We start from the raw sequence: 26,125 nt of genomic DNA on the forward strand, positions 1-26,125 counted from the left end.
GGAGCCAGCCCTTAGAGGGGGGGTACTGTTACGGTTCTGGGTCCGTTGGACCCAGTATTTTGAGTTTATTATGTTTTGGTTTACTTTTGCATCATGGATTATTCTTTATGTTTCTCTGGTACTGTGTTTCAGTTATCTTGGTGTGATGGTGATGATGATTATTGTTATTAGAGTTCCATGTTTCTGTTTATTTATATTTAGGATTTGTGTTCTCATGTTTTGTGTGAGTTCAGGTTCCATGTGTCATTTTCTGTCTGTCTCTCAGTGTCAGGTCTGCGTCTTGGTGTAGTGTTCTCGTTTCCTGTTTTATTGTGAAGGTCCGCGTCTCATGTGAGTGTGTTCAGTTTTACCCCTGTCTCGTCTTGTTGATTATTCCCAGCTGTGTTCCCCACCTGTGTGTAATCTCCTTGTGTTTCTCTGTGTGTATTTAAGTCGCGTCTTCTGTGTTTGTAGTTGCTGGTCCGTCTGTGTATCCACCCTGCGTCATCTGTGTGTCTCCCTGCTGTCTACCGTCATCCACCTCTGCTCGCCGTCTGTCATGTTCGTGTTCAGGTTCCTCCTCCGTAGTTTAGCTGTTTCCAGTATAGTTTAGTCTCCGTTTGCCATGTTTTCCCTGTGCCGTGTATTTCAATAAACCACCTTCTCACCTTTACAAAGTGCCTGCATTTGGATCCTACTTCATTATCTCTACACGGCTCATCTCACTCGCCGTGACACCAATTTACTCATTCACATGCGCACCTTAACACACAGAAACACATCTAGAAAAAGTCATAAAGCCTTCTAAGAAGAAAGAGTAAAGATGATTTTTTATGCTTTAGTTTAGACTGTGTATTTACTTTATTTAGTTTTAGTTTGAGTCTACTCAACAGTACTTTATATAATTTGGCATTTAAGAAAATCTTTTCTTTAAAAATTTAATACGGCACCTAAATAAGCATTTGTTTTTTGTTTTGTTTTTTGACAAACCACACGGCAGATGAAACAAAAACCATTGTGATTTCTAAAATTGCAATGGTTTTTTTTCCTCTTTTGAATATTTATTATTGCTAATTAATGAGACACAAGTATTTTTTTATCTGATTACTCAATGAATTGATGGAATAATTGATAGATGAATGGGTTACTACATTAATCGAGAGATTATTGGATTACTATATTAATTGAGAGATTAATGGATTAACACAATAATCAAGAGATTAATGGATTACCTGAAGCCCTGCAGCCCTGTCGTAAACAGCAGCTGAGGGAATAAGGATCTGTGGGTTTTTTGTTTTCACTTTCTAAAAGTCATATTTCTACAAGTGAAATTATCTGTCCATGCAGTTGTTGGTTTTACTTACTAAGAAATATTGAAATACGATTTTAAATCCAGAAGTAAATGATCTCATTTGAGAAATCAAGACTGTTAAAATAAGTTGTTTTTTTTTAGAGACAGAATTACAAACTATTAAGGCCCCAAAATTAAAGTTGATTATACTAAATTTAAGCCTTTTTTATGTTTTGAATTCTCAAATTTAGCAAAAGAATGCACTGACACAAGAAAAAATAGCTATAATCTGCTCAATATTAGTGAAGTATGATTTAGTTGTTTTTTGATTAAAGTTGGCTCATCTTGAAATCGACCATAATCCATATTAAGTTTAAGCACAAAAAATCTTAAACCAGACCTTTTTCTTAAAATATTACTTGACTTCTACTGAAATCACAAGAAGGACCAGAGTGATATATGTCAACATTTATTCTTCTCATGTTGACAAAAAACCTTTTGGTCAACAATATAAGGCTGCTGGACAGTCCCGAAAAATCTTAATTGACCCTTTTTAAGGGTCTAAACAGAGACAAAAAACATCAAGTATTTTTGCCCTTAAACCTATGTGACAGTCACACAATGCGGTAAATAATGACATAATCCAAAAAATTATTTAAACCTCTACATGCCTCAGGTAAGTGTCATTTAGAAAAAAATAAAATAAACTTTTCTTTGTAAGTGATTCACTTTCTCAGCAAAAAACAGCACATTGCTGGGCAAATTAGGAACCAAAGTTATACAAAGGTACTCAAAGACAAAACAAAGTGCAACTGACCTGATAAAACCCTGTTTGGTATTCACCTATTTCTAGAGTTGGATGTCTCGAGACCGGTCTTGGTCTCGAGACCACTTTTACGTGGTCTTGGTCTCGACGGACTTTTGTCTTGGTCTTGTCTTGGTCTCGACTGACTTTGGTCTCGGTCTTGGTCTCGGTCTTGCGTTCTGAAATCGACGTAGTGTTCGGGAGATTTGGAGTCAACCATCAGCGGAGCGGGGGGGGGATATTGGGCTTAAGCCAGGGTCATTTTTTCAGAAGCATGGGGTCTTTTGGAGTGTAATTTATTAGTTAGATGCCTGACTGACAACTGTATAAAACAAAAACAACACACGAAGCACAGAGCGCACCGTCGTAAATTACCCCTAATTTTGGTATGAACCCATGTAAGCGAGGGGGGGAGAAGCTGCTGCCTGCGAGTTTGCTGCAGACAGGAGAGCTTAAGTTTGACCAGGTACCAAAGCAAATCATTCGTACTGTACAAATAATGTAAATATGACGGTGTATCACAAAAGATTGATATAAACTGATCACTTGGTTACGTTACTTGCTCTTCGAGTGAATCAACAAATGGATAAATAAAAAGCCGAACGACAATGCTGATTTTTTTAGAGAGTCTTAGCTTACATTTCATATTTTCAGTTCTTACCCTCCACGGCTAAACAAACTCTCTGAATCAGTTTCAATTGTGTACTGCTGAACACAACAATGGACGTAAGGGGCTTCTTTCAAAGAAAAAACTCAGGTAGATGTTATTTTATATATTATGCTTTGTATGTTGTTCAGTATATTTCTATGCAAAACAAGAGGAATTCCAATACACAGCAGCATATTCACAGTTGAAACCAGATATTTACACTTTAGGGAGAAAACATAAAAACTTTTTTTTTTACTGTTAAACATCAATTCAGAGTAAACTTGTTTTGTTTTAGATAAATACATGTTGAAATATCTTCTGAATTAGTTAAATGTCAGAATAAAAAGAGGGAGCTGTCTATTTTAATCACTTTCATCAAATTTAGGAGTACATATACACTAAGTTTATTGTTAATTAATAAGAAAACTGCAGACGATTCCATTCTGAGCTTAAGAAGCTTCTGATAGGTTAGTAGAGTCCATGTGAGTAAATTGGTGACACATCTGTGGATGCATATAAGGCAAAACACAGAGCCTGTTTCTGTGACATGTGAAAATCAAGAAATGTCAACCGAAACACCAGGAAAAGAATTGTGGAGCTCCATAAGTGTGGCTCAATTTTGAATACAAAATACAAAAGTTAACAAATATTTTTTTATATTTATCAATCTAAAAAAATAAACATTTAGTCTGATTAGATGTTACAATGTTTGTGTTTTTATCTGAAGAGTGTGTAAATATCTGGTTTCAACTGTATATTTGATGATGTTGGTGTTTGGCTTGATTGTCAGCACAAAGAGAGAGAGAGAGGAAAAACAGAGGGAGAGAGAGGAACAGAGAGGGAGATAAAGAAAGAGGACAGAACAGAGATGGAACAAGAGCAGGTGAGACACACATGTTAGTCAAATGGTTGTTTGCCAAAACTCATCAGAACATGTATCTAGTGCCTAGTGTAACTTTTTAGATACCATTTGTTACTTTTCAAATTCTATATTTATTAAGTTATGCAGGCTTATGAAGGCTAAATAATTATATAAACTTTTCTGAATCTAAATAGTGTACTTTGGTAGAATTAAAAAATAAGTGTAGTCCAGGTCTATGATGATTTTTAGTGCTACTATCATCTAGTTCTGATTCTGGTTCTGTTTTGGTTAAGTCCTAAGTAGTCCTGATTTTGAACTGTAGTAGTCCTGTTTTAATTCCGGATCAGTTCTGGGTCTGGTTGAATTGGGGTTTAGTCCCTGTGTCTTGATACAGTTTAAGGTGTCCTGCATATGTGATATTTATTTTTTTTCCTATATGAAGTCATTCTTTTTTGAACAAAACTCAAAACAGAGCCTAATGATCTTTCAGTCATTTCTACCCTCACTTAATTTCCTTTCACTGCTCAGCTCTCACACAGTGGCTTAGCTATGCTCCAATCCCTCCATATTGTGGCCAATCACATGCGAGGATATAGGATAATATCATTATGTGAAAAACAGAGAGGGTGAGAGACGCGACAGTCAAGTGGAGCATCTGTCTGTCCTCTCAGTAAGTGAGTGAGACAGTAGACAGCGGTGAGGAGGGCTGTGCGAAAGCAAAAACACATAAATATGCCTGACACCCGTAAACGTAGCAGCATCTGGCTGCAGTTTAAAGACTTTTTTGTCTCAGTCTTGGTCTTGGTCTCGTCTCGACTTGGTCTCGGTCTTGGTCTCGTCTACTTGGTCTTGGTCTTGTCTTGGTCTCGATACCCTCTGGTCTTGGTCTTGTCTTGGTCTCGGATTAGGCGGTCTTGACTACAAGTCTACCTATTTCTCAAAGACTGACCTCCACTCAGCTACTGCTTTCTTATATGCACTAGTGGCATCTCAATCATGGATGGCATCAGGGATTACCTCAGTTTGTATGACAGAGAGGACCATTGCAACACATTTTGGGTATGTTAAGTGCAAGGTGTAGTAATATGCCATTGGAGGATGTTTGGGATCCTCTAAGGGGAGAGTGGTCACTGGTATGTTGTGCTCAGTAAGTCAAGAACGAACTAAACCTATTCAGAGAAAAGCAAGGAATTTAAGTGAAGGTAGTTAAACTTACATTTTAAATGTCTTTGAAGCATGGGTATGCCTCAAATTATTGTTGTGGGCCTGTCCTCTTCCCTTGTAACATCTGCATCAATGATCAATGATGGTCCAAAATCTGAGCAATGTTGCTGTGGTTGGATTTTGCATTGGATTTCCTGTACATGTTGCCCAAAGTTTTGTGTGCCTTGCCTGCATCTTCAGGCTGTCATGGTCTGTTAGGGAAAGCAAAGAACAATTGTAAGAGATGTTATAACTACTACACTTCACAAAATCCAAGTGTTAAAGTTTCTATTAACTGATTTTCAATAAAGTTGCAGGATTTTTTGTTTTGTTTTAAGTTACTGTTTTCAGTTTAATATTTACGTCAATTAATGTTTAGGTTAAATATGTTTAGATAATGAACTGACACTATATCCTGATCATTTCCTTTTGTGTGCCCTTTTCTTAGAATGATCATGGATTCATGTAAATTGTTACTAGAGTACAATCCCAGTTACAAGTTTCAGAAACAATGCTAACAGATGCTAACGCTGCTTAGCTAATGACCCAACTTAAAACTGAAAAATGCCACTTACCTGACAACACAGACGGTATGGCATTATCAAACTCGTCCATGCCGTGACAACAGTCCTTTGGCTCGGTTCCTGAAGTCTCTGCTCACAGCACCTAACCCACAGAACCTGTGGGTAAAATCTCACAGCTAGAGTAAGATCATTTAGCTAAAGTTATAACGTTAGCTAGCTTGCTAACTAGTAGCCCACACAAAATGAGATTTTATCTTAATAGCACCATTGTACTATAGTGTTTTTCACAAAATTAAATAATTAACTTAATGTTACCGACCTCAAATTATTGTTTGCTTTATTTAGATAATGTTAGTATTTACTTTTATCTTTAAGGCTATATATCTCATAATTTGCATCACACAATTGTTTTATTTTTTTACAGCACACAGGTTATGTATTGTGGAGTAGTTTGCGATTTGGGCTGATACTAACAGGCACAGACTTCTCTGAGGAATTTGAGGGGGTGGTCTGCCTGGAATGGTGATGGCACCAAAAGGTACAAAACTTTAAGGCTGACTCTCCTACACCAAAACAGGGCCATAAATTCCCGTGTTAGGAAATGGTCTTACACTCCTTCCCTCTTCTTGAACTCTACAGGCCTGACCAGAGAGCAAGTGATGGTTGCCATGGTCATGGGAGTGCTGCCTGCAAAAAGGCCATCTCTATATAAGTAGATGTCCAGTGAATTGCAGAAGAAGACATATGAACCAATATCAGACCTGATGCCACCCTTAACTCTTTCGACCAATCGCACTAAAAGTGTATACTGTCTGGGTGTGGTGCTCTTTGTTCTTTTGGGCTCTCCTGACTGAGCAAAGAGACACGGCAGCTGTTTTTAACTTGGACCTTGAATTGCTTAATAAATTTAAGAAAATACACTTTGAACATATTTGTCTTCGGTTTCTCAAAAATGAACCCAACAATGGCTGTAAACAGGATTTTCAACTTTTTAACTCATTCTTTCACCACATTAAACAGATGCACTCTCTGTATTTGACCAATGGAAGCCCACCAAGTGGATGGAGAATCCCCCCAACATCCCGCTCTTTAAGATCGTAAAATTTTGGTCTCTCAGTCTATGCCAACTGTAGTACTACAACAACAACCAGCACTGTGGAAATATCGACTGGTGCATCATTGCCTGAAGCACAGGAACCTCAGGTGGTTGACATCCCAGTCACGGTAACTGTTACACTAATTAAATAAAATGTATTGTGACTCCTGATGATAAATCTACCCATGTCTAACTCCTCTTATTTGGTCCTGTATTACTTTTACTCTTTTTCTGCATTTTTAAAAAAGGGTGTAACGAGATCTTGTGATATTGTACCACCTCAATATTTCTCGTCAGAGAAACTTTTCCCAGAGGGAAATTGAGTTAAGTGCTTGGAACTGTTATTAAATCACAGATCCTGTGATCTGATGAGGACCGCTCTTTCGTTGGATTGTAAATCACCAGGATTATATAAAAAATAAATAATTAGACAGAACAGCAGTTCAGTGTAAAGAGAAGAAGGTGGCAGCTACGCTGCAGCTGCAGAGATCTCTGTCCAGAAGAGTGCAGTCGTAGGAACAGGACCCTCAAGATCCCAGGCCTCTTGTAGAGAACCCGAGCTAGAAGGATATACTGCCCTTAGGGGCAAGAGGGGAATTTTTTTCTTTTTTCAGACTACCGGTCAAAAGTTTTAGAACACCCCATTTTTTTTTTTTTATTGAAAATTTTGCAGTTTAATGTCTCACTGCACTCTGAAATGAACGCATAGTACAAATAAGCAGTTGGAGGTAAAAAAAGAAATCATGGAATCAGTTTATGGACCAAAATGTATTCTAAACTTTGGCCCATCAGAGTAGCCTCCTTTGGCAGATATAACAGCTGAACACAGCCGTGGCATTCTTTCTACAATAGAAATCAAAAATTCTCCCATATCTGTTGCAGAAGTTCCCATAAATGTGGACCTTGTGGAAGCACATTTCTTTTCTCATGTATCAATCACATATTTTAATCATATTACATTAGTATAGCAAGAGCACTCCTTTCACTTAGTTGTGCATGTGCACTACAGATGGGCCTTACGCTCTACACCAGGGGTCGGCAACCCTGGGCACACATGCCACAGCTGGCACGCGAAGGGTTAACTGATGGCACGACCATAGCTGGACTGGCCATCGGGCATACCAGCGGTGGTGATTTTTTGTTTTTATGGGCCGATGATTTTTTTTTTTTTTTTTTTTTGTTTGTAGCAGTATAAACAATGAAAGGTGGTGGATTGTCCAGATGTTGGCCAATGTGTAAAAATAACTCCGTTGTTTGGTGGTGGCTATGGCGGAGCTTGCACAGAGGCCAGCAGGTGGATGAGGGAAAGGGGAGGCAGGAGGAGCAGAGACCCGAGGCGGCCGCCGGTCGGAGCGTCAGGTGAACTGAACTTCAGGTAAGAAGTTATGACCTGCAGTCTATCTGGGTCAGATATTAACCAAGTTTAGGTGGAGTTTATTTTCGTTGTGCTGACTTTTTACAGTCAGTTACAATAACTCGTACTGCGTACTAGCTAGCATGACGGAGTTGCTATACAGCTGGGTGGGTGCTATGATGTTACTGATAGTGAACTTTGTTTTATTCATAAGGTTAGTTAGTAGAGTTGCCAACCGTCCCGTAAAAAACAGAATCGTCTCGTATTCAGAGAAAATATTACTCGTTTTGTATTGAGCTGAGAAGGAACACAGTTTGTCCCGAACTTCAGCTAGAATGGAAAAAAGACACAAAACTGGAGTTATTCTGTCTTTACGCTGCAGCTGTTTCTTCTTCTCTCATTCTCTCCCCCTCCCTCTCCTGTTGCTACTTCAATCATGAAACTGAAACTGATCAATGATCAGCTGATCGGCTTTTCTCTCTTGTTTATCTCCCACTTTGCGCCAGAAAGAGGAAACAGCAGCACGTTTAAGCTTGATCAGCTGTTGTTAGAATTCATTTAATATTAATTTCTAGTATCAGCTGATGTTTGCTGGAGCCACAGCTGTGAAAGCTGCTGCTCATGATATTGGTTTGGATATGTGGTGAGAGGGAAACATGCAGATGAAACCAGGAGATGTCCTTACTGAATCATCAGAGCTGAACTGGTGATGGAGAAACAGGTTTACCTTTTAGGTGACATGAATGAGTTGAAGGGAAGTTATGAACTGTTTCTGAGAGACAAATAATAGCAGGATCCTTTTGTCAAGAAACGCTGTGTGGCAGGCAGGAGTAGGACCCAAAATGCAGGCGCTCAGACTCAAGGTGTAAACTCAAAGTCACAGCTTTATTGGCTGGCAGGGAGAAAGGCATACAAACTAAACTAAACTGGGAAATATAAACTTACACTTGACGGAGAGGCACACGAGGAAACACACAGCTTGAGGGACGACGCGACACTGACTCAGAGAAACACAGGGTTTAAATACACTGGGAAGTAACGAGGGGAATGAGACACAGAAGGAGAGCACAGCTGGGAGAAATCAGGACTGACGAGACAAGGGAGCAAAGCAGGACACATTTACATAAGACACGGACCTTCAAAGTAAAACAGGAAGTATGACACAGAGACATGAACTTGGCACAGTGGAGACAGCAACTAAGAAACACAGAGACATAAACCATAAGACAGAGGACTCTAAGAACCGAAAGACACAGAGGGAAACTCAACATGCAGACAGACTACACAGAACAGAGGGGACACAGAGAAACACGAAGGGCAACGGATCGAAACTAGAAACGATACAACTCACAAGCACAATACTACAAAAATCATAAAGAATTAAACATGCTGGGTCAGGGGACCCAGGACCCTGACACCTTTTCTATGTAGCTGACAGCTGGTAACTGTGCAGGGGCGGGTCTAGCAAAGTGTTGCCAGGGGGGCAGGTAGGGCATTAACAGGGAAAGGGGGGCACAAAGAAATACTTTTCTTTCTTATTCTCATTTAAAATTTCTCGCTTTTAATAAATAATTATCTGAATCTTACAATCAAAGTTTTTATCTGATGTAAAATGTATAGAAATCATACACATACCAACAGGACAGTGTACATCACTGTCACAACAGCGTTTGTTTTCATTCAAAGGCTTTATGGCTTTTCCTATAATACCTGGTGGGCCGGTCTCTAGTCAAAATGCCCGGGCCGATTTTTTGTCCCAGTCCAGCCCTGGGCACGACACGCAGTGAATTAATCTGAGAAGGTGCATTAAAAAGTAAATGGCCGGGCCAGCGGTGCACATCGCAAATTAGCTCACATACACACATTAGTTGTGCTGCTTCTTAATGACGGTATCTTAGCTAACAAGCCCAACTACCAGATTCAACTTGTAACGGGCTAAAAATAACGTCCCTCTCACCTACCGGTGAGGGACGTTGCTAGCTGGCAGTTTTTTCGAGCAATGTTGAAATTTCCACATTCCGACACTTCAAAAGCTTCAGGAGCTGCCCGCTCAGTGCAGCATCAGCACCACGGAAATACACGGATACATCCGTAGACTCGAGACAGAATTCACAATGCGTTTTCAGGACTTTCAGGTGTATGGACCAATGTTTTCCTTTCTGATCAAACCAGAAAGCTTTAATGAGCAGCTGGATTTGTCTCGCATTAACTGGCTGAGTTGATGCCAGTTAATGACATCAAAATGCAGCTGATTGAACTGAAAAGCTCGACTCTCTGGGGGTCAAAGTTTGCAGAAGTGCGAACGCAGCTGGAATCCATAGCTGTGCGTGTTCATGGAGCTTGCATTTTCACCTGCTGGACATCACTACCTGACAAATTTAACTGTCTTCAGAACATTGCAGAGGCCTTATTGACAGTATTTGGTTCTATATATCTGTGTGAGCAGATTTTCTCTCACACGAAGAGTATCCTCAGGTAGCCGTCTGAATGCTGGACGCTCGGAGACCTGTGTCTCTGAGGGTACGTCCACACTAGCCCGGATAGATTTGAAAACAGAGTTTTCATCTAAAACAGCTCCGCGTCCACACTAGCGTTTTCAGTCATTTTCACAGAGTTGCATTGAATTGGCCCAAAACGCTTATGTTCCAGTCCTGCGCATGCGCAAAAGTGAGTGAGAGTTAAAGAATTTAAAGAAAAAGCTATCTGGAGCATGTAGAAACTGATATTAATCTTTTTTAGGGCAGTCAAAATTGAGAGCAGTCAAAACAACTGCTGTATAATGCCCTCTGCTATCTTTGTTTAATTGGTCACATGACTGCATCACATGACTAAAATGCGTCATCGTTTTAGAAAGTCTGCATTTTCGAGTGTCCACACTGTGACGGGGCAGCTCCGTTTTGAAATGTATGCGTTTTCGAGAGCATTTTCAAAACGCTGCGTTTTTCCTTGAGGAAAACACCGTCTCAGTGTGGACGGGAGGCCAAAACGGAGAGAAAACGATGCGTTTTCAAACGAAAACGCATTAGTGTGTTAGTAGCCTGAGTGGGAGACCAGAGATCACATTAACATGTGTATCTCTGTATTAACAAACATGCCATATTGGCCCAGTTTATTTTTCTTATCATTGTTGTGAGGAGACCATAAATAGCATTTGTATTTTCTGTTGTACAGTTCATTTGCTGTTATGGAGTTCTTGTTGTGGATAAAAAGTGTCTTTTTTTGTTTCCAAATAGCTGATAACTATTCGCTGATAGCTGCCAACATCTGTGAACAAATGTAATTCTATAAAGTTGTTCTATATAGTGTGTAACTGTTCATATACAGCGTTATTAAATTTATTGCTAATGCAATCATATGGCACACTGACCTCTGAGGAAATTTTAGATGGCACTCATCATCAGAAAGGTTGCCGACCCCTGCTCTACACACACAGTGAGGCCATTGTAATGGGAGATGTTTAACAGATAGTGGGACTCCTTCTCCTTATCAGGGATGTAAATCCTTAGGTCACGGCTAACCAGAAAGTCATAATTCTCTCGGTGAGGGAGGAGACATAGCCCCCCTATGAGATGGGCCAACATGTGAGAGTTGTGGAATGTTCTTCGTTTGGGAAGGTATAAAATAGTTCAGGGGGATGTCCATCCTAAGAAAAACTGTTTGGTGTTTGTTCTGAATGTTTTTCTCCACTGCAGTGTTTTTCTTTTTCTTTTCCTTTTCTTGAATAACCCTCACTTCAAAAGACACGCTCACCTGGTAGTTGCAGTTTTGTTTAAGATTTTCCACAACACATTCTTTCTACAATAGAAATCAAATATTCTTCCATATCTGTAGCAGAAGTTCCCATAAATGTGGACCTTGTAGGTTGCTTTGGTTTCACTCTTCTGTCCAGTTCATCCCAAACCAGCTCGATGGGGTTTAAATCTGGAGACTGTGCTGGACACTCCATGTTTTCAAGCTCACCATCTTGTTCTTTCTTCCTGAGGTAGTTCTGGCAAAGCTTGGTTTTATGTTTTGGGTCATTAACTTGCTGTAGGATGAACCCCTGACCAACTAGACACATACCAGAGGGTACTGCATGGAGCTGCAGAATGCTGTGGTAGCCGTTTTGGTTCAGGGAGCCTCTCACTCTGTACAAGTCACCGACCCTGGATCCAGCAAACAGCCCCAGACCATCACACTGCCTCCTCCATGTTTGATAGTTGATGCCACAAACTGTGGATCCATCCTTTCATCTACTCCACGGCGTACAAAGATCCTGCATGATGAACCAAAGATTTCAAATGTTGATCCATCAGTCCATAATACCTTCTTTCAGTCTTCAGTAGTCCAATGGCGGTGTTTCAAGGCCCAGACAAGCCTCTTTGTCTTATTCTGACGTCTTACCAATGGCAGGTTTGACTCATCCTGTCAAACCTGCAGCTTGAAGTCTTCTCTTCACAGCTGAAACTGAGACTTGCTTACTACGACCACTATTAAGCTGTGCTTGAAGCTGTTGTCCTGTGAGCCGCCTCTCACACAAGCTGTTAACTCTCAGAAACTTTGGGTCTGCAGACCTCTTCCTGTCACAGTTTGTTTCTGAGTCTGTGATGGTGAAGGAAACTGTACTCACTGACACTTTGACTTTCTTTGCAGTTTCTCTGTAGGACAGACCGACATTTATAAGTGTTATGATGGTCTGTCTCTCTGCCATTGTTTTCCTTTTCTCACCATTTTTGTACTAAACACACTACTTTCTGCAGTACAATACTGTTCAACTGATGTTCACGAGGGTATGGCACCACAGTGTGTTCCAGCACTGCTTTATGCAGACAGAGGGGGTTGGAAGTAATCCAGAAAAGTTGAAACACCTGCAGGAATTAGTAGCTCCAGCTTTCAAGACTTGATTAACTTCCACTGCTGAAGAACAGCTTTATATTGTTAACTCATTTTGTGTTGCCCTGAAAAAGGCCTTTTTGTATAATTCTAAATGCATATTATGTTTTAGTTTTGAAAAGAGACCAAACTTTTTTCTGTCTGTACTGAAACCTCTAGCACTCACCCCTGTGGATTCTTTTCCCCAGCATCTTTCCCCCACTGAAAAGAACTATGAAGGCAACACTAACCATCAAACAGGTTTCCTAAGGCAGTGCATTCTGTAGCTTTGCCTAAATTACAAACCGCCATTAAAACAGCTCATGTATTGGTCCAATATGTCTTTCTCAGTAACGGACTTTCAGTAGATATAATTTCTGAGACAGGCCCAGAGCTCTATTTGCAAGTTTGGAAAGCTTTCTATGGGGCACTACGAACAAAGATTAATCTAAACTCTTTCCATTTCCATTTCACCACAATCCAGTGATTAAATGGAAAGGTAGTCCTATGTTGTATCCTCCTTCCATGAATAGAATACACTCATATGAACTTTTCAGCTATAGCTGAAAAGTTTTGCATACCTTTTGCCTCTCAGATATAAAACTCCATTGTTTCTCGCTCAAGAAAGAAGCAGCTGTCTCCTCAGTCAAACAACATTGTAACACGACAGCTACTGTGTGTGTCCAACATACACAGTCTGACACAGCAGTTTCAGTTTACACAGGTTTTTCATTTTGCTTTGCACATTTCACTTCCCAGCTTCAAAGACTTGGCCCTCGGCTTTATGGCAATGTTGCTCTAACTATGGCTGTCACCAGAACACTGCCACTTCTTGGTTGTCAATCACAGCTTTTTTCATCCCCACACACCTCATTCCCATGCTTTGCGGACTAGTACTGAGGTGCTAGTCTGAATTCACTAAAGAACCAGTTATTCATTCAGCTCCTTTAATGTGCAAGTATTGAATAAGGTGTTCTGATCAATATCTTTTACGCATGATCTGAAACACTGCCTGTGCCAGACTTCTTGCAAAATTGCTGCACAGGGACACTACCAAAGGATATCGAATTTTTTCAGACCTCATGTGGCTAACCATTAGGTTAAAATAAGCTGCCTGTGAGATGCCTTTTCAGCACAAATGACTCAGAGTTTTTCTCTCCAGTGTGTCATACTAGCCTGTGCCTAATTATCACAAAGAACTGTTCTTCCTCAGCCCACACAATGTGACCCTCAATGTTTATTTCTTAAACCAAGGTTGAGTGTAGAGTGTCACCAAAAGACTGCTCCAATGGAAAATCTTCCTTGGAGTTAATCACAGGAACTGGCAGGGTCTCCTGAAAATGCCCTGTGGGTTTCTCCTCCCTGGTAGCAGTGTTGGACAGCACAGATACCGCAAGTTGTTCCCAGTCATAAGTGCTGCCCCACCAGCTTATTAAACTCAGCCCAATCATCCCAAGAAATAAGGGGTGACCAAGAAGGGAGCTGACCGCAGCCCTAACTCCATACATTCTGACTTAACACCACTGGATATTTGTGAAAGTCACTATGAACACACCTAATCCCCACCCAACAACAACCCAGGCTGAAGCAGGGTTTGGTAGAGTCCACCATAGCCTATTGTGTACCGCCCCTTGACACCTTACCAGAACTTTGTACGTCCTTCCAATCTGGGCCGGCCACAAGGATCCCACCTCTATGAGCAAACACTCCCTCTGCAGAAGAGTTCGGGCTGTGTGCACTTCCAGCTCTCCTGCGCTGATGTTTGCTCAAGTTTACGTGAGTCAGGAGCAACACCTGTTCCCACTGGGATCTGAGGAGAAAAACAGTGAGGAGAGTGTTAGTGTGAGGCATCCATGCCAGATTGTGGGGGTCAGGATGTTTCTTCCTCTGTTCCAGGCCACCATGCTGCTAAGTGGTCCTCTGGAAGGGTCACAGCCCTCTCCAACACACCAAATCTACTCCAGTCACCAGGAGCCTCATCATCTGCTCAAGGACCACTAGCTCCAGTATAGGCAATGACTCCTCCAATGGTTGTGGCTATGTGGCTGCTGCTTCCTAGAGCCTCTGGGCATACTCAAAAACCTTGTTCCTTGTCTCCAGACGACAGTTACAGAAGCAGCAGCAGTGGTTCTGCAGTGGTTCTTCTTAACATGTTTCAGGCCTCTGTTGTGGCCTGAAACATGTTAAGAAATGACTGTGGGTCATCCACCTTACCCATCCTGTGAAATGTGATGGACGTGGTTGGAGAGAGCGGTGGTGGGTGAGCTAAGCATCAGGGTCTACTTTACAATATAAAGCGCCTAGAGGCGACTGTTGTTGTGATTTGGCGCTGTATAAACAAAATTGAATTGAATTGAATTTTCAAAGCTCTCCAGAGATGGTTAATCGGGATAAAGTCGTGGCACTGGTTGGACCCGTCAAAGACATTCACAGAGTGGTCCCAAAGCCACTCCTTTGTTATCTTGGCTGTGAGGTTATGGTTGTTGTTTTATTAGACAATGAATCAAGTAAGTGTCTTTGTACATACTTGCCATGTATATTCATCTTTATTTATAGTATCATATCACCCTATTAGAGCACTTCGCTCTCACACTGCAGGCATCCTTAGAATAGAATAGAATAGAATAGAATAGAATAGAATAGAATAGAATAGAATAATCCTTTAATTGTTCCACAAGGGGAAATTTGGTTGTATCAGCAGCAAAAAACACACATACAAACAGAACAGGACACAGAACAGAAACACAATTTTTACATGTTTACATCATGGACAATAGTTACCAAGGCAGAGTACTGTATAGTTATTAAAATTAGAGTACAGATAAGTGGCAAACCCAGGTTGTAGTGTGTGAGGGAGCTTGTTGTTCCTAGAGTATTTAAAAGTAGAGGGGGAGGGACAGCCTTCAGTTTTCTTCAGTCTGTGCCTCAGCAGGCCTGCTAGTTCAGACTTATTCCCATGAAGAAAGCAAGACAGAGCAGCATCGATCGGTTTTACTTGCTAGCAAGGGGAGTCCGGTTGGAACCTCAGAACAGCACTCTGACCTCGACCTCAGAAGACTCCCAAGACCAGATAATGAGCCCAATACTAAACTGTTCCATAAACACTGCATCTCTTATTTTTTTCTATTGTCACTTGTCTGTCTGTGTTGAATCCTTTACAAGCACTAGCAAGCACTACAAGCACAAGCATTAGCAGTAGCATCCTAGGTCAGGCCTAGGTCACCAGATTCCAGAGGTGCTGTAAAAGAAGTAACACTCTGCAGTATGTCTCACACTGTATTCACATTTTCCCACTGTAATATTCACCATTTTCCCAATAACACAGTGAAATAGCCTAACATACCCAGTTGTGCCAAAAAGTGCCAGAAAATTATTTTCTACGGGGCTCATTATAACCCCATGGTTGTGCATTTGGGATATAACAAAACTCTGAAGCGCATAACAGCACGATTTTATTGGCTGGGCATCCAGGTAGATAGTCGCTGATGATGTGGATCCTGGCCAGAGTATCAGCTGGGGAACCAGCCAGCCATTTAGAAAGTGCCATTGCACCTGTTACCATTATTGGTGATCTTGTTTAAGCACACTGGCATGGACTGCATCGGGCCATTTCACCGGAGTGCACAGGTATATCACTTAATATTAGTTCTAATGGATTATCCAAAGTGATATCCCAAAGCAGTGCCGCTGCACACTATTTCATCAATTAGTGTGGCACAGGCCCTGTTTCGGGTCATCTTCCGAGTCGCCATCCCAAAAGAGACACTGACTGACCAGGGCACATTGTTCACATCTTGCACACTAAAAGAACTGTATGAATTAATGGGCATTAAATCTGATCAGACTAGTGTCCATCACCCTCAGACTGATTGCTTTCTGGAATCGCCTTGAAGCAGACAAAAAGCCTTTTTCCATGGCCCCACCGAACTCCTCCCACACCAAAGTTTTGTTTGAGCCACTGTCCGAGTTGCATTCCGCTTGGCCTCCCATGTACCTCTAACTCTAACTCCAAAATCCTATAGGCTAACCGTGAGCATTGATGTCACTTAGCAGGACAACAGAGTCTCCAGGTGGAGCACCCAATGAGGGTTTCTACAGACAAAAACATAGATGTGCCATGGGCTCCCCAATGTGAAAGTGGAAACTAAAGCTCTTGGCTCTTTCAAAGAGAGAACCTATTCACTGGTACAGATATGTTAATGACACCTGGGTCAACTCAAAACCAAAGAAGTATAAGCCTTCACTGTTCACATCAACTCAGTGGATAGAAACAAAGTTCACCAGCGACGATACAAAGGATAATAGTTTGCCGTTTCTGGACTGTGCTGTGCACATTGAGGAAAATGGAAACCTCAACACGAGGACCGGTGCTGCGGCCGCAGTGATGCGGATGCTGCACCGGTCTGTCGTGGTGAAGAGCGAGCTGAGTGTAAAAGCGAAGCTCTCAATTTACCGGTCGATCTACGTCCCTACCCTCATCTATGGCCACGAGCTGTGGGTAGTGGCCGAAAGAACGAGATCGCGGATACAAGCGGCGGAAATAAGCTTCCTCCGAAGGGTGGCTGGCCTCTCCCTTAGAGATAGGGTGAGAAGTTCAGCCATCCGGGAGGGGCTCAGAGTAGAGCCGCTGCTCCTCCACATCGGAAGAAGCCAGCTGAGGTGGTCCAGGCATCTGACAAGGATGCCCCCTGGGCGCCTCCTGGGGCGCCTCCTTAGGCTGCTGCCCCCGCGACCCGTCCCGGATAAAGCGGAAGAAGATGGATGGATGGATGGATGAATGGAAACCTCAACAACAAAGGCAGCATGGTGGCACAGTGGCTAGCACTGAGACAACAACTGGTTTATCCCAAAACTCCAAAAAACAAACTAAACAACATAGTAGAAGAGCCACCTCAACAGGACAAGGCTCAGCTGTACAAGGTCACTCTTTTGAGGACGCCATTGTTCTCATTTTAGATAGCATGAAAGAAGAGTGAAAGAAGCCATTAATGTCTACTGTGAACGACCATTCTTGAATTGAGGGGGCGGTTTACGACACCAACTGTCTGCCACCTAGTTTTGAGATCCTTTCCCAGGCACCTTAATGCCCGCTCACATCTTGTGTCAGTTGATCTCAATAGATCACATGATAGAGAGAGGCAAGTCTCAGAATGGCTTCACCGGAAAACTTTGCTGATAATGACAACAACCTTTTTCACACCTTGGCTCAGGTAATAAGGCACATGATCAATAGAGTGTCAAGGAATGTCTCAAGGGACAAATCCCATTGCTGCTCCCACTAAATACCTGGGAATCTGCAGTATTTGGTTGTAGAACAGAAGAAGCTTCTTGGATGAGAGGTGAAACGTCTTCAAGAAACTTGAAGTCCAGTTGCCTTTCTTTCCAAGCTCCTAGGATTATTGGGGTTTTGGTTTTTCTTTACCTCTAAATTTTGTTTTTCAGTTGACTTTTAGCTAATACAAAATCAAAAACTGTCTGGCTTTTTGTCATGGTCCTGGGTCAGTGACCGAGCGCTTTGAGTTTATTATTATCATTTTCTAGTTTATTCTGATTTTGTATTAGTTCTTTGGGTTTGGTCAGCGTGTTTATTATCCCTACCTGTGTCTTCCCTCTGTGCTCCGTTCGGGTCTCCGCGTTTGTGTTGTAAAATAGTCTGTGTGTTTCCTGTTTTACTTTGTAGGTCTGTGTCTCGTTATGTCCATGAGTCCCAGCTGTGTGCCCACCTGTTCTTCGTTTCCTCATGTGCCTGCCAGTGTATTTTAGTCCCTGTCAGTTAGTTCTTGTTGTCGCGTCGTTAACGTCGGTTCCCCTCTCGTGCTGTGTTTTCTCTCGTGAGTTATATTCTTGGATTTCCCAGTTTAGTTTGTTATTGTTTTGTATTCCTTCCAAGCCTGCATTAAAGCAGAGTTTTTGAGTTCACGTTTTTCCTCTGAGTCCTGCATTTTGGGTCCAATTCCTGCTGGCCACACTGCACATCATGACACTTTTTTTTTCAGGGAAAAGATCTCATTAACTCCTGAAACAATGTCAAGGGCTAACAATATAAACTGAATGTAAAACACACATTGATTTTATGTGTGATTTTCAGCACCAGGAGTGCTGGTTGAGAATGTAGGAAAGACAAGAATCAAAGATGGCGGGTATAATTAACAATGAGTAGAAAGAAAAAGTATAGAGAAGAAAAGAAAAAGGAGAGTAAACAACCAGAGCAGGGAGAAGTAAGAGCATGATAAAGAAGAACAAACTGAGCAGGAAGGAGATAAGAAGAGGGACAAGGGTGAACGTGTGATTGTAAAAGGGGAAGACAGGCTTTCTAGTTTTCCTCCATGTCAGTCAAAGAAGCACACACACACACACACACACAGACCGAGTGACAGAGAGAGAAGCTTAGTATTTGACATGATCACCCTAAATGGGTGACAATGTCTTACTTAACAGTATATCTCTATCTCTGCTTTCCTTTCCCTTCACTCGGCATCTACAAACACGTAATCATGCTGCCTGCTCTATCATTCCTCTCATCATCACTTTCTCTCTTCTTCCTCAGACTTTGTCTATCTAGGCCACTTCCTCATGCCCTCTCCCACCCTCTCAAACTGTTTTTACACCTTGTATTTGGTTTAGATCAGGGTTGCCTTACGCTCACACCATAAATGAACAGCTCTGGAGATCATTTGGAACCATGCCATGACCACCTCCTCCAAAAGGTCTTTGTGCAGATGTGAAAACAATAATCGCACTTGGATGGTGACCAAAGCAAACGCACCAACGGGTAAAACAAAATTTAATTTAACAAGATTTAAACAGACCAAACATGGCAGGTGTGAAAATACCCTCGAACTGAATCTGAACAAGGCTGAAACTCCATGATAATATACCCCCACCAACCTCTCAAAAAGTACCAATTTCTTTTAATGTAAAGACTCAAAGAAGTAAAATGTTCAATTTGAATGACTCATCTGCTTTGAAAACACCTAAACACATATGGCTTTTAAAAAATAAAGACCAATTCCAAAAATGTATTATTCGTGGATTAAACTACTGTACTTGGGATCTTATTGTTTCATCCTACATAGTGGTTCTGACACTCAGTAATCCTCTGCTTCCTCCTTCCAGTTATCATACAGTCCGAGGGTGCTGGACTTGAGGTGGAACCATTCATGCATGATAAGGAGTTTTCTTGTCTTCATGTTGTGGGTTCCATCCTGTCACAGCCGAGGCTGACTTGAAAGAAAAAGGACTCAAATGCACGACACAGAGAACGTTTAAGTGACAACGTTTATGTTTCACAACAAGTGTAAGCGAACAAAACTAGAAAACTGATTTGTGTCTTTAACTTGTGATAGGAACGAATGCCGAAACTAAGGGGCGCTTATGTGACCTGAGCTATGTAAACAATCAGTAATTTTTCAACTGTGGAAACTGCAGTTCTGTGGTTTGGGCCAAAGGGAGAGTCAGACTGGATGGCTGGGTCCTGGGAAAGGGTCAGAGTCACTGAAACAAGAGTACATATGTTCAGGTATGGTTCTGTAGGAATAGTGGCAGCTATTTGTTCTGAATAGTCCTTTCCACTGCTTACTTGCCGTGGGTGGATCGGTAGCGTGGAGGGGAGAGTGGTCCGGGTGAGTGGTAAGTAATCCAAAATTCCGGACGTTGAGGCAGGGAGGCAGGGAGGCCCGTGGAGTGAGTAAAACTGTGAGACTGTCGGGAGGTCCAGCGTCCGGATGGGGGTGCTATGGCAGAGAACAAGGTGAGACAAGGTAGTTTGCTAAGACGTGTACAAAACACAGAGGTGGCCTACACTAACTGTGGTTAGCTGAGAATCTGAAGAAGGGAGGTTGAGCGCGCTGGCCTTATAAATCCACAGCTTAATTACCCACAGGTGTGAGCAATGAGCAGGCTCGGAGGAAAAACACTAGTACTTACCCAGATCATGACAGTACCCCCCCCCTCATGGGACGCCTCCTGGCGGCCGACCAGAATCCGCCCCGCGGTGAGACCTGAAAAAGCCAGAGATCATCACAGGGTCAAGTATTAACGATCGAGGTACTCAAGAATGTTCCTCAGGCCTGTAACCCTCCCAGTCCTCCAAAAACTGCTGCCCTTTACCCCGCTGCACATCCAGGATACGCCAGATGGTGAAGGCTGGGTGTCCGTCGATGAGCCAGGTGGGAGGTGGGGGGTCAGGAGGTGGGCACAGGAGGCTAGACAGTACCGGTTTCACGTGGGAGACGTGAAAAACAGAATGAATCTGTAAGGCTGGAGGTAAACGAAGCTTGACAGCTGTGGGGCTGTCCAATGTATAGGGGCCGATGAATCGAGGCGACGGTTTCCAGGAGGACGCTCTGAGAGGGATGTCCTTAGCGGCAAGACACACCTTCTGTCCTGGTGAGTATGTTGGTGCTGGTGACCGTCGTCAGTTGGCATAGCAACGTTGGTGGGCTTGCAGCTGGCCGGAAGTATGGGGGGAGATTTTGATTTTTCCATTTCAGAGTCAAACTGCCAAGACAGGGCATCCGGTTTTACATTTCTGGAGCCTGGGTGATAGGAAATAGAAAAGTTAAAAAGGGGGAAAAAACAGTGACTATCGAGCTTGGCGTGCATTCAGTCTCTTAGCACTGCGTAAGTATGTTAAGTTCTTATGGTACGTCCACACTAGGAACGGTTTCTCAGCGCCCTCCAAATGATGTCGCCACTCCTCCAATACCAACTTAATGGCAAGCAGTTCCTGGTCCCCTACATCATAATTAATTTCTGCCATCAAAAACCAATGCGAGAAAAAGGCGCATGGCTGCAACTTAGAAGAGGGACCAGTATGCTGTGAGAGTACTTCCCCCACCCCCACAACAGAAGCATCCACCTCGACAATAAAAGTCTGGGTCAGGCAGAATGAGGATGGGCGCTGTTGCAAATAGATGTTTCAGTCTAGTGAACTAGTGAATCTGCTTTGGTGGACCAGATGAATGGAAGTTTAGTGGAAGTGAGGCGTGTAAGTGGAGCTGCTACCTGACTGTAGTTTCTTATGAATTGGCGGTCAAAATTGGCAAATCCCAAAAACCTCTCGAGTAGTTTCCGAGTGGAGGGTACAGGCCAGTCTGTGACCACTTTCACCTTAGCCGTTAGTTTGTTTTCCATGAGGCGTTGAAGGACAGCTCGGACATGTGAACGATGTTCTTCCAGAGTCTTAGACAAAATGACAATGTCATCTAGATAGACAAATACAAACCAGTTGAGGAAATCCTGCAGTGCGTTCATCAGACCAAAAGGCATGAAAGGTTACTCGAAATGGCCGGGGGGGGTGTTAAAAGCGGTCTTCCACTTTCTGATTAGAGTTTGAGCCACCCACCCGTATCCCCGATTCTACCGGCGGCGAAGCTTTTTCTCTTCTTAGGTAGATCACGCTAGGACTTGTAGTTCTTCCCTCTCTCTCCCTGTCTTGCAACCTGCTGTCAATGCGAAGGGACGCCAGTTCTTCAAACAATTTGGGCTCATTACGGGAGGCAACTGATATTTCATATCATCATTTAATGCTTGGAAAAATATACCACACAGTGCCTGGTCTGGCCAGCCAGTCTCGGCAGCAGAAGTACGACAATCAATCAGAAAAGCCGATGCAGGCAGAGACGCCGCGGCCGCAGATGGAGGCAATGGAGATTGTGTCTGGAAGCTTGGCCTGCGGTGTCTGGGGCAGAACTAGAGACAGCGGGAAAATTAGCTTGGACTCAAATGCAGGATGCAGAGCAGCACAGAGAACGTTTAAGTGACAACATTTATTTTTCACAACAAGTGTAAGCGAACAAAAGTAGAAAACTGAGTCGTGTTGCCTTCTGGTAGTGCAATCCCCTCAGTTCTGATTACCTACACCTTCTTTGTTACTATTCAACTACATTTCTCCACTCTGAATAATGTTCTAGTGATGTGGATCAGTGAATCAATGTCTTGTTGACTCTTTACATACAACTTGATGACCATGTAGAGGAGGTGCCTAACATTTGCTCTTTTCCATAGCTGGTACCCAGTCTTGTTAATGACCTGGTTGAGGGGGTTCAGGCCAATGCTGAACAGCAGCGGGGACAGAGCATCTTCATGGCAAATAATGCACTTGACGGTGACTTGCGCAATTGGCTTGAAGTTGGCCTTTAGTGTTGTCTTCCCCTTTCCCACTGAATTCCTGATGAAGGCTTTTAGGGCTCTGTTGATCTTGAACAGTTTTAGGCATTCCAGAATCCATGTGAGTCATAGGCTTTCTTTAGTCAATTAGGCAGTGCATGGGTTGGTCTGGTCTTATAGCTTCAAGCAACTGCTCTATATACCAGTAACTGGTGATTTGCCCCTCTGGTGATTGTCCTATTCCTTTCTGGCCCCACCTGTTCACCCCAGCCACTATGATGCCTGGCAGGTGCTTCCATGTGCTGAGGTAGGCTATTAGTCAGTAGTGGCATGGGTCCGGTCCTTCTTGAGGATCCATAGAGGATCAGGACTGTCCAGCCTGAGCATTGTTGGTATGTTTTGCATCCTTCTCACAAATGCTCTCCCAGTACTGTGCCGTCTTCAGCCTTCATGAGGCTGTTCTCATATTGTTCCCTTGCCATTGAGAGCACAACCTTGACTGGTTCAGGGTAGAACATCTGGTTTATCCTCTTGGCTTCTATTGCTCTGATTTAGCTCTTCAAATAGTTAGCCAAGGCTGTTTGCTTGGCAGTTTCCAGGGCCTCAGGTATTGGCAGCTTGTTGTACTTTTCAGGCATATCTTTCATCATCGTACCTTCCTGCAGTTAGTTGGCTCTCTGCTGTGTTGACCTTGGTCTCTAGTATCCTTCTCTATGGAAGCTACTGCTCCATGTGGCTGTTCATCTAATACCCAAGCACCTCAATGATCACTGTTGCAGAACAAGTGAAGCAATATTGAAATGTATTAGCTTTATTTTGCAGAGCATTTTTTTCTTTTCTTTGCTAAATGAACTTTGTTTGTTTGTTTGTTTATTGTGATCATGTAAACAATACACAAACTGTTGCAGGTATGATATTTGAGTTTTTTCAATGAGGAGCACACTTATTAACCAACTGAAAAAAACATTTATCAACATTATAGCCATGTGATAGATGTGGTCACTGCTGAGCTTAAGCACTGCCAGACTTTGTCATGATTACTTCTTTACACATGACTTCACATCCTAACACTCCCATTGCACACACATGCACCACACTATCCTGCCTGCTGGCTACCTCTCTCCTTTCTACTGCTCTCTCCTTTCTTCCTGTCCCTTTTCATTTTTAGCTCTCCTCTCCTCTTCAGTCTAATTTATTTCCCTCTTCTTTTTTGTGCTCCTTTTCTGTCACCATGACTTCTTTTACAAACCCTGATAAGCTGCGCGTGCGCACACACACTGTTCCTTTTGAATACACACATTGTTTACTGTGTGCTTGTGTGTGCACATGCTATCCTGTCAGACTGGCCTAGTCTTTATTTGATGTATCTGTGCCCACCCACTGGCCATGCACAGTCCCCCTCTCTATTTGTGTCTCTCTCTCCCCATCTCTGTGTGTGCGCGTGTGTGTGTATCACACTTGACTGTAAAAATGAAAAGGCTAAGCTTCAAGAAAGAAATGATAAGAGCAAGGCTGAAAAAAGACAAGGAGTAGAGAAAGAAGACGGGGAGGGAGGAAATGGGGATAGAGAGAAATGCATACTAGAATGGAAGGAAAAGATAATGCAGTGTGTTTCTGTTTAAGGTAATGTCTGCTACTAACAGCTTATTATCATGCAGACTGGTGTAGTTGTTTCTCTCCCTCACACACACACAAACACACACACACACACTGAGGCTCACAGAGCATGCAACATGAGGAGTGGATTCTAAATGCAAATATGCAAAATTTTAATCACACTTTCCTTCTTCCCTCTTTCTTATCTGCTTACACACACAAACAGAAAGGACCACCAGCATCTTCTGAGGTTTGCCATAGCAACAAGCAGCAGCAGGACTCTGTTACTTCAGCATCATTTTCTTGATGGGAAACTGACATAAAACTTAGACAGCCAGTAGAATCCCAGGTTCATCCTGTGTCAACCTTCTGCTCACGTGCCTTTAAACATGACACAGTGAGCTTGTCAGCATGGATTGTTCTTTACCACCTTATGTATATCAGGCCAGATTATTAGATAGATGCATGTGAATGGATTAATGCTGCCTGGTCTTATGATGCTGGATAGTTTTCCAAATGAGGCAGCAGAGTATTGAAGGCAGGTAAAGTGTGACAGAAATACTTTAGCATAGGTACATGTTCTATTCTCCTGGCAGTTAGAACAAGCAGTGCTCCAACTGTTTGGCATTTACCTACCTTGCTTTGCTTTTCTGTGTGGTAAGCAAGTGCAAAGCAGAGCACAGAGTGGGCAGTGCACAGGTGGAAGGAATTAAACAAACAGCTGGGAGGTTCATTCAAATGTACCTAGCTGACACCAGGTAGGGACACACCCTAGTCTGATTGACTATTAGAGATTTCATATTGTATTCCTGTGAAATTGTCAACAACTAACCTGAAGCTAGAGCCAGTCACCCTGCATAATCCATACTGTGTATTCAAACATCAGTTCTGCTGCTGGTGAGAGAAAGAGAGCAAAAGAAAAGGAGGGTGAGCTTATTTCTCATTTCCAGCATAGAGAAAAGCAGCAGTTAAGCCTCATTTGCTTGCAAGGATGAATGATTTAGCCTACGATAACTAATGACCACAAGCTGACAAATTTCAGCGAAACAGATAAAACAGTATTAAGTCATAACATTTTCCTGGATTACAGTTCTACTAAGACATTCAGGCAGAGTAGGTCAGAAGGTCGGATGGTTGGTGGTTCAATCCCTGGCAAGATACTAAACCCCAACCCTAGTCACATTCCAGTGGGTGTATTGGAGTATGAAAGTTAGAAAGAAAGCACTTTACTAAAACATAGAATAACATTCTCCCATGAATAGGTGAATTTTCTGTGATTCCCTGTGTCTTTGGAGCTAAAAGAGGGCACGCAAACACATAAGACATCAGTGGACAGACGAGGATGTCCTCTATTGAGCACATCATGCCTTAGTAGGGTAGCTCAAATAAGTCAAAAGACAGAGACCAAAGACAAATGTCACTTACGGAGGACATAAACGAATAGGCTGGGTCTCATGGATATGAGTGTATGATATATGACATATTCCACCACAAAACTAGAAGGCTAATTTTCCTTCTTTTAAAAAAAAAATCTATCTAAATTTTAAGACATAACACAGGTTATTCAACCTATTCTTTTTGTGCCTCTTTTACTTTTAGGAACTCCAATCAACAAAATTAGGAAAACTCCACACACCTGAACCAATGACAGTTGCATAGATGGTAAAATCTTTGTGGAGAAAAATAATAACCTCCACACACTGTCTAACTTCCCATTATTTGTATTTAATTACAACATTTTGGTCTATGCAGCCTTCATCAGGCAGAGCGAGACATTTCTGCAAACATTTGCAAGTACTTTCTAA

The 26,125-nt window shown here is 42.4% G+C and overlaps 2 protein-coding genes across 2 annotated transcripts in view; both read right to left on the reverse strand.

Annotated features, from left to right (window-relative positions):
* LOC116319670 (junction plakoglobin-like) overlaps window positions 1-26,125 on the reverse strand; it is a 126,056-nt gene that overhangs the window by 89,067 nt on the left and 10,864 nt on the right. The window contains exon 3 of the mRNA XM_039611199.1: window positions 14,258-14,424. The gene's annotated coding sequence lies outside the window, so the exon portion shown is untranslated. The remainder of the gene's footprint in view (window positions 1-14,257; window positions 14,425-26,125) is intronic.
* Window positions 19,986-23,206, reverse strand: LOC120440045. Its single transcript, XM_039611605.1, has 6 exons — window positions 23,139-23,206; window positions 22,630-22,806; window positions 20,724-20,959; window positions 20,541-20,614; window positions 20,194-20,347; window positions 19,986-20,108 (listed from the first exon to the last, which is right to left on the reverse strand). Exons 1-6 carry the CDS (start codon window positions 23,204-23,206, stop codon window positions 19,987-19,989), a joined length of 831 nt encoding a protein of 276 aa, XP_039467539.1. The 3' UTR covers window position 19,986.

This window comes from Oreochromis aureus, linkage group 4 (genome assembly GCF_013358895.1).
Source record: "Oreochromis aureus strain Israel breed Guangdong linkage group 4, ZZ_aureus, whole genome shotgun sequence".
NCBI lineage: Eukaryota > Metazoa > Chordata > Actinopteri > Cichliformes > Cichlidae > Oreochromis > Oreochromis aureus.

Excerpts from the sequence above, each read along its gene's own strand:
- LOC120440045 (XM_039611605.1), bottom strand. The coding sequence starts at position 23,206 with ATGGCAAGGGAACAATATGAGAACAGCCTCATGAAGGCTGAAGACGGC. Across the intron at positions 20,348-20,540 it reads GGGGTACTGTCATGATCTGG|CACCCCCATCCGGACGCTGG; the intron begins GTAAGTACTAGT and ends TCTCTGCCATAG. Across the intron at positions 20,109-20,193 it reads TACCGATCCACCCACGGCAA|TGACTCTGACCCTTTCCCAG; the intron begins GTAAGCAGTGGA and ends CTCTTGTTTCAG.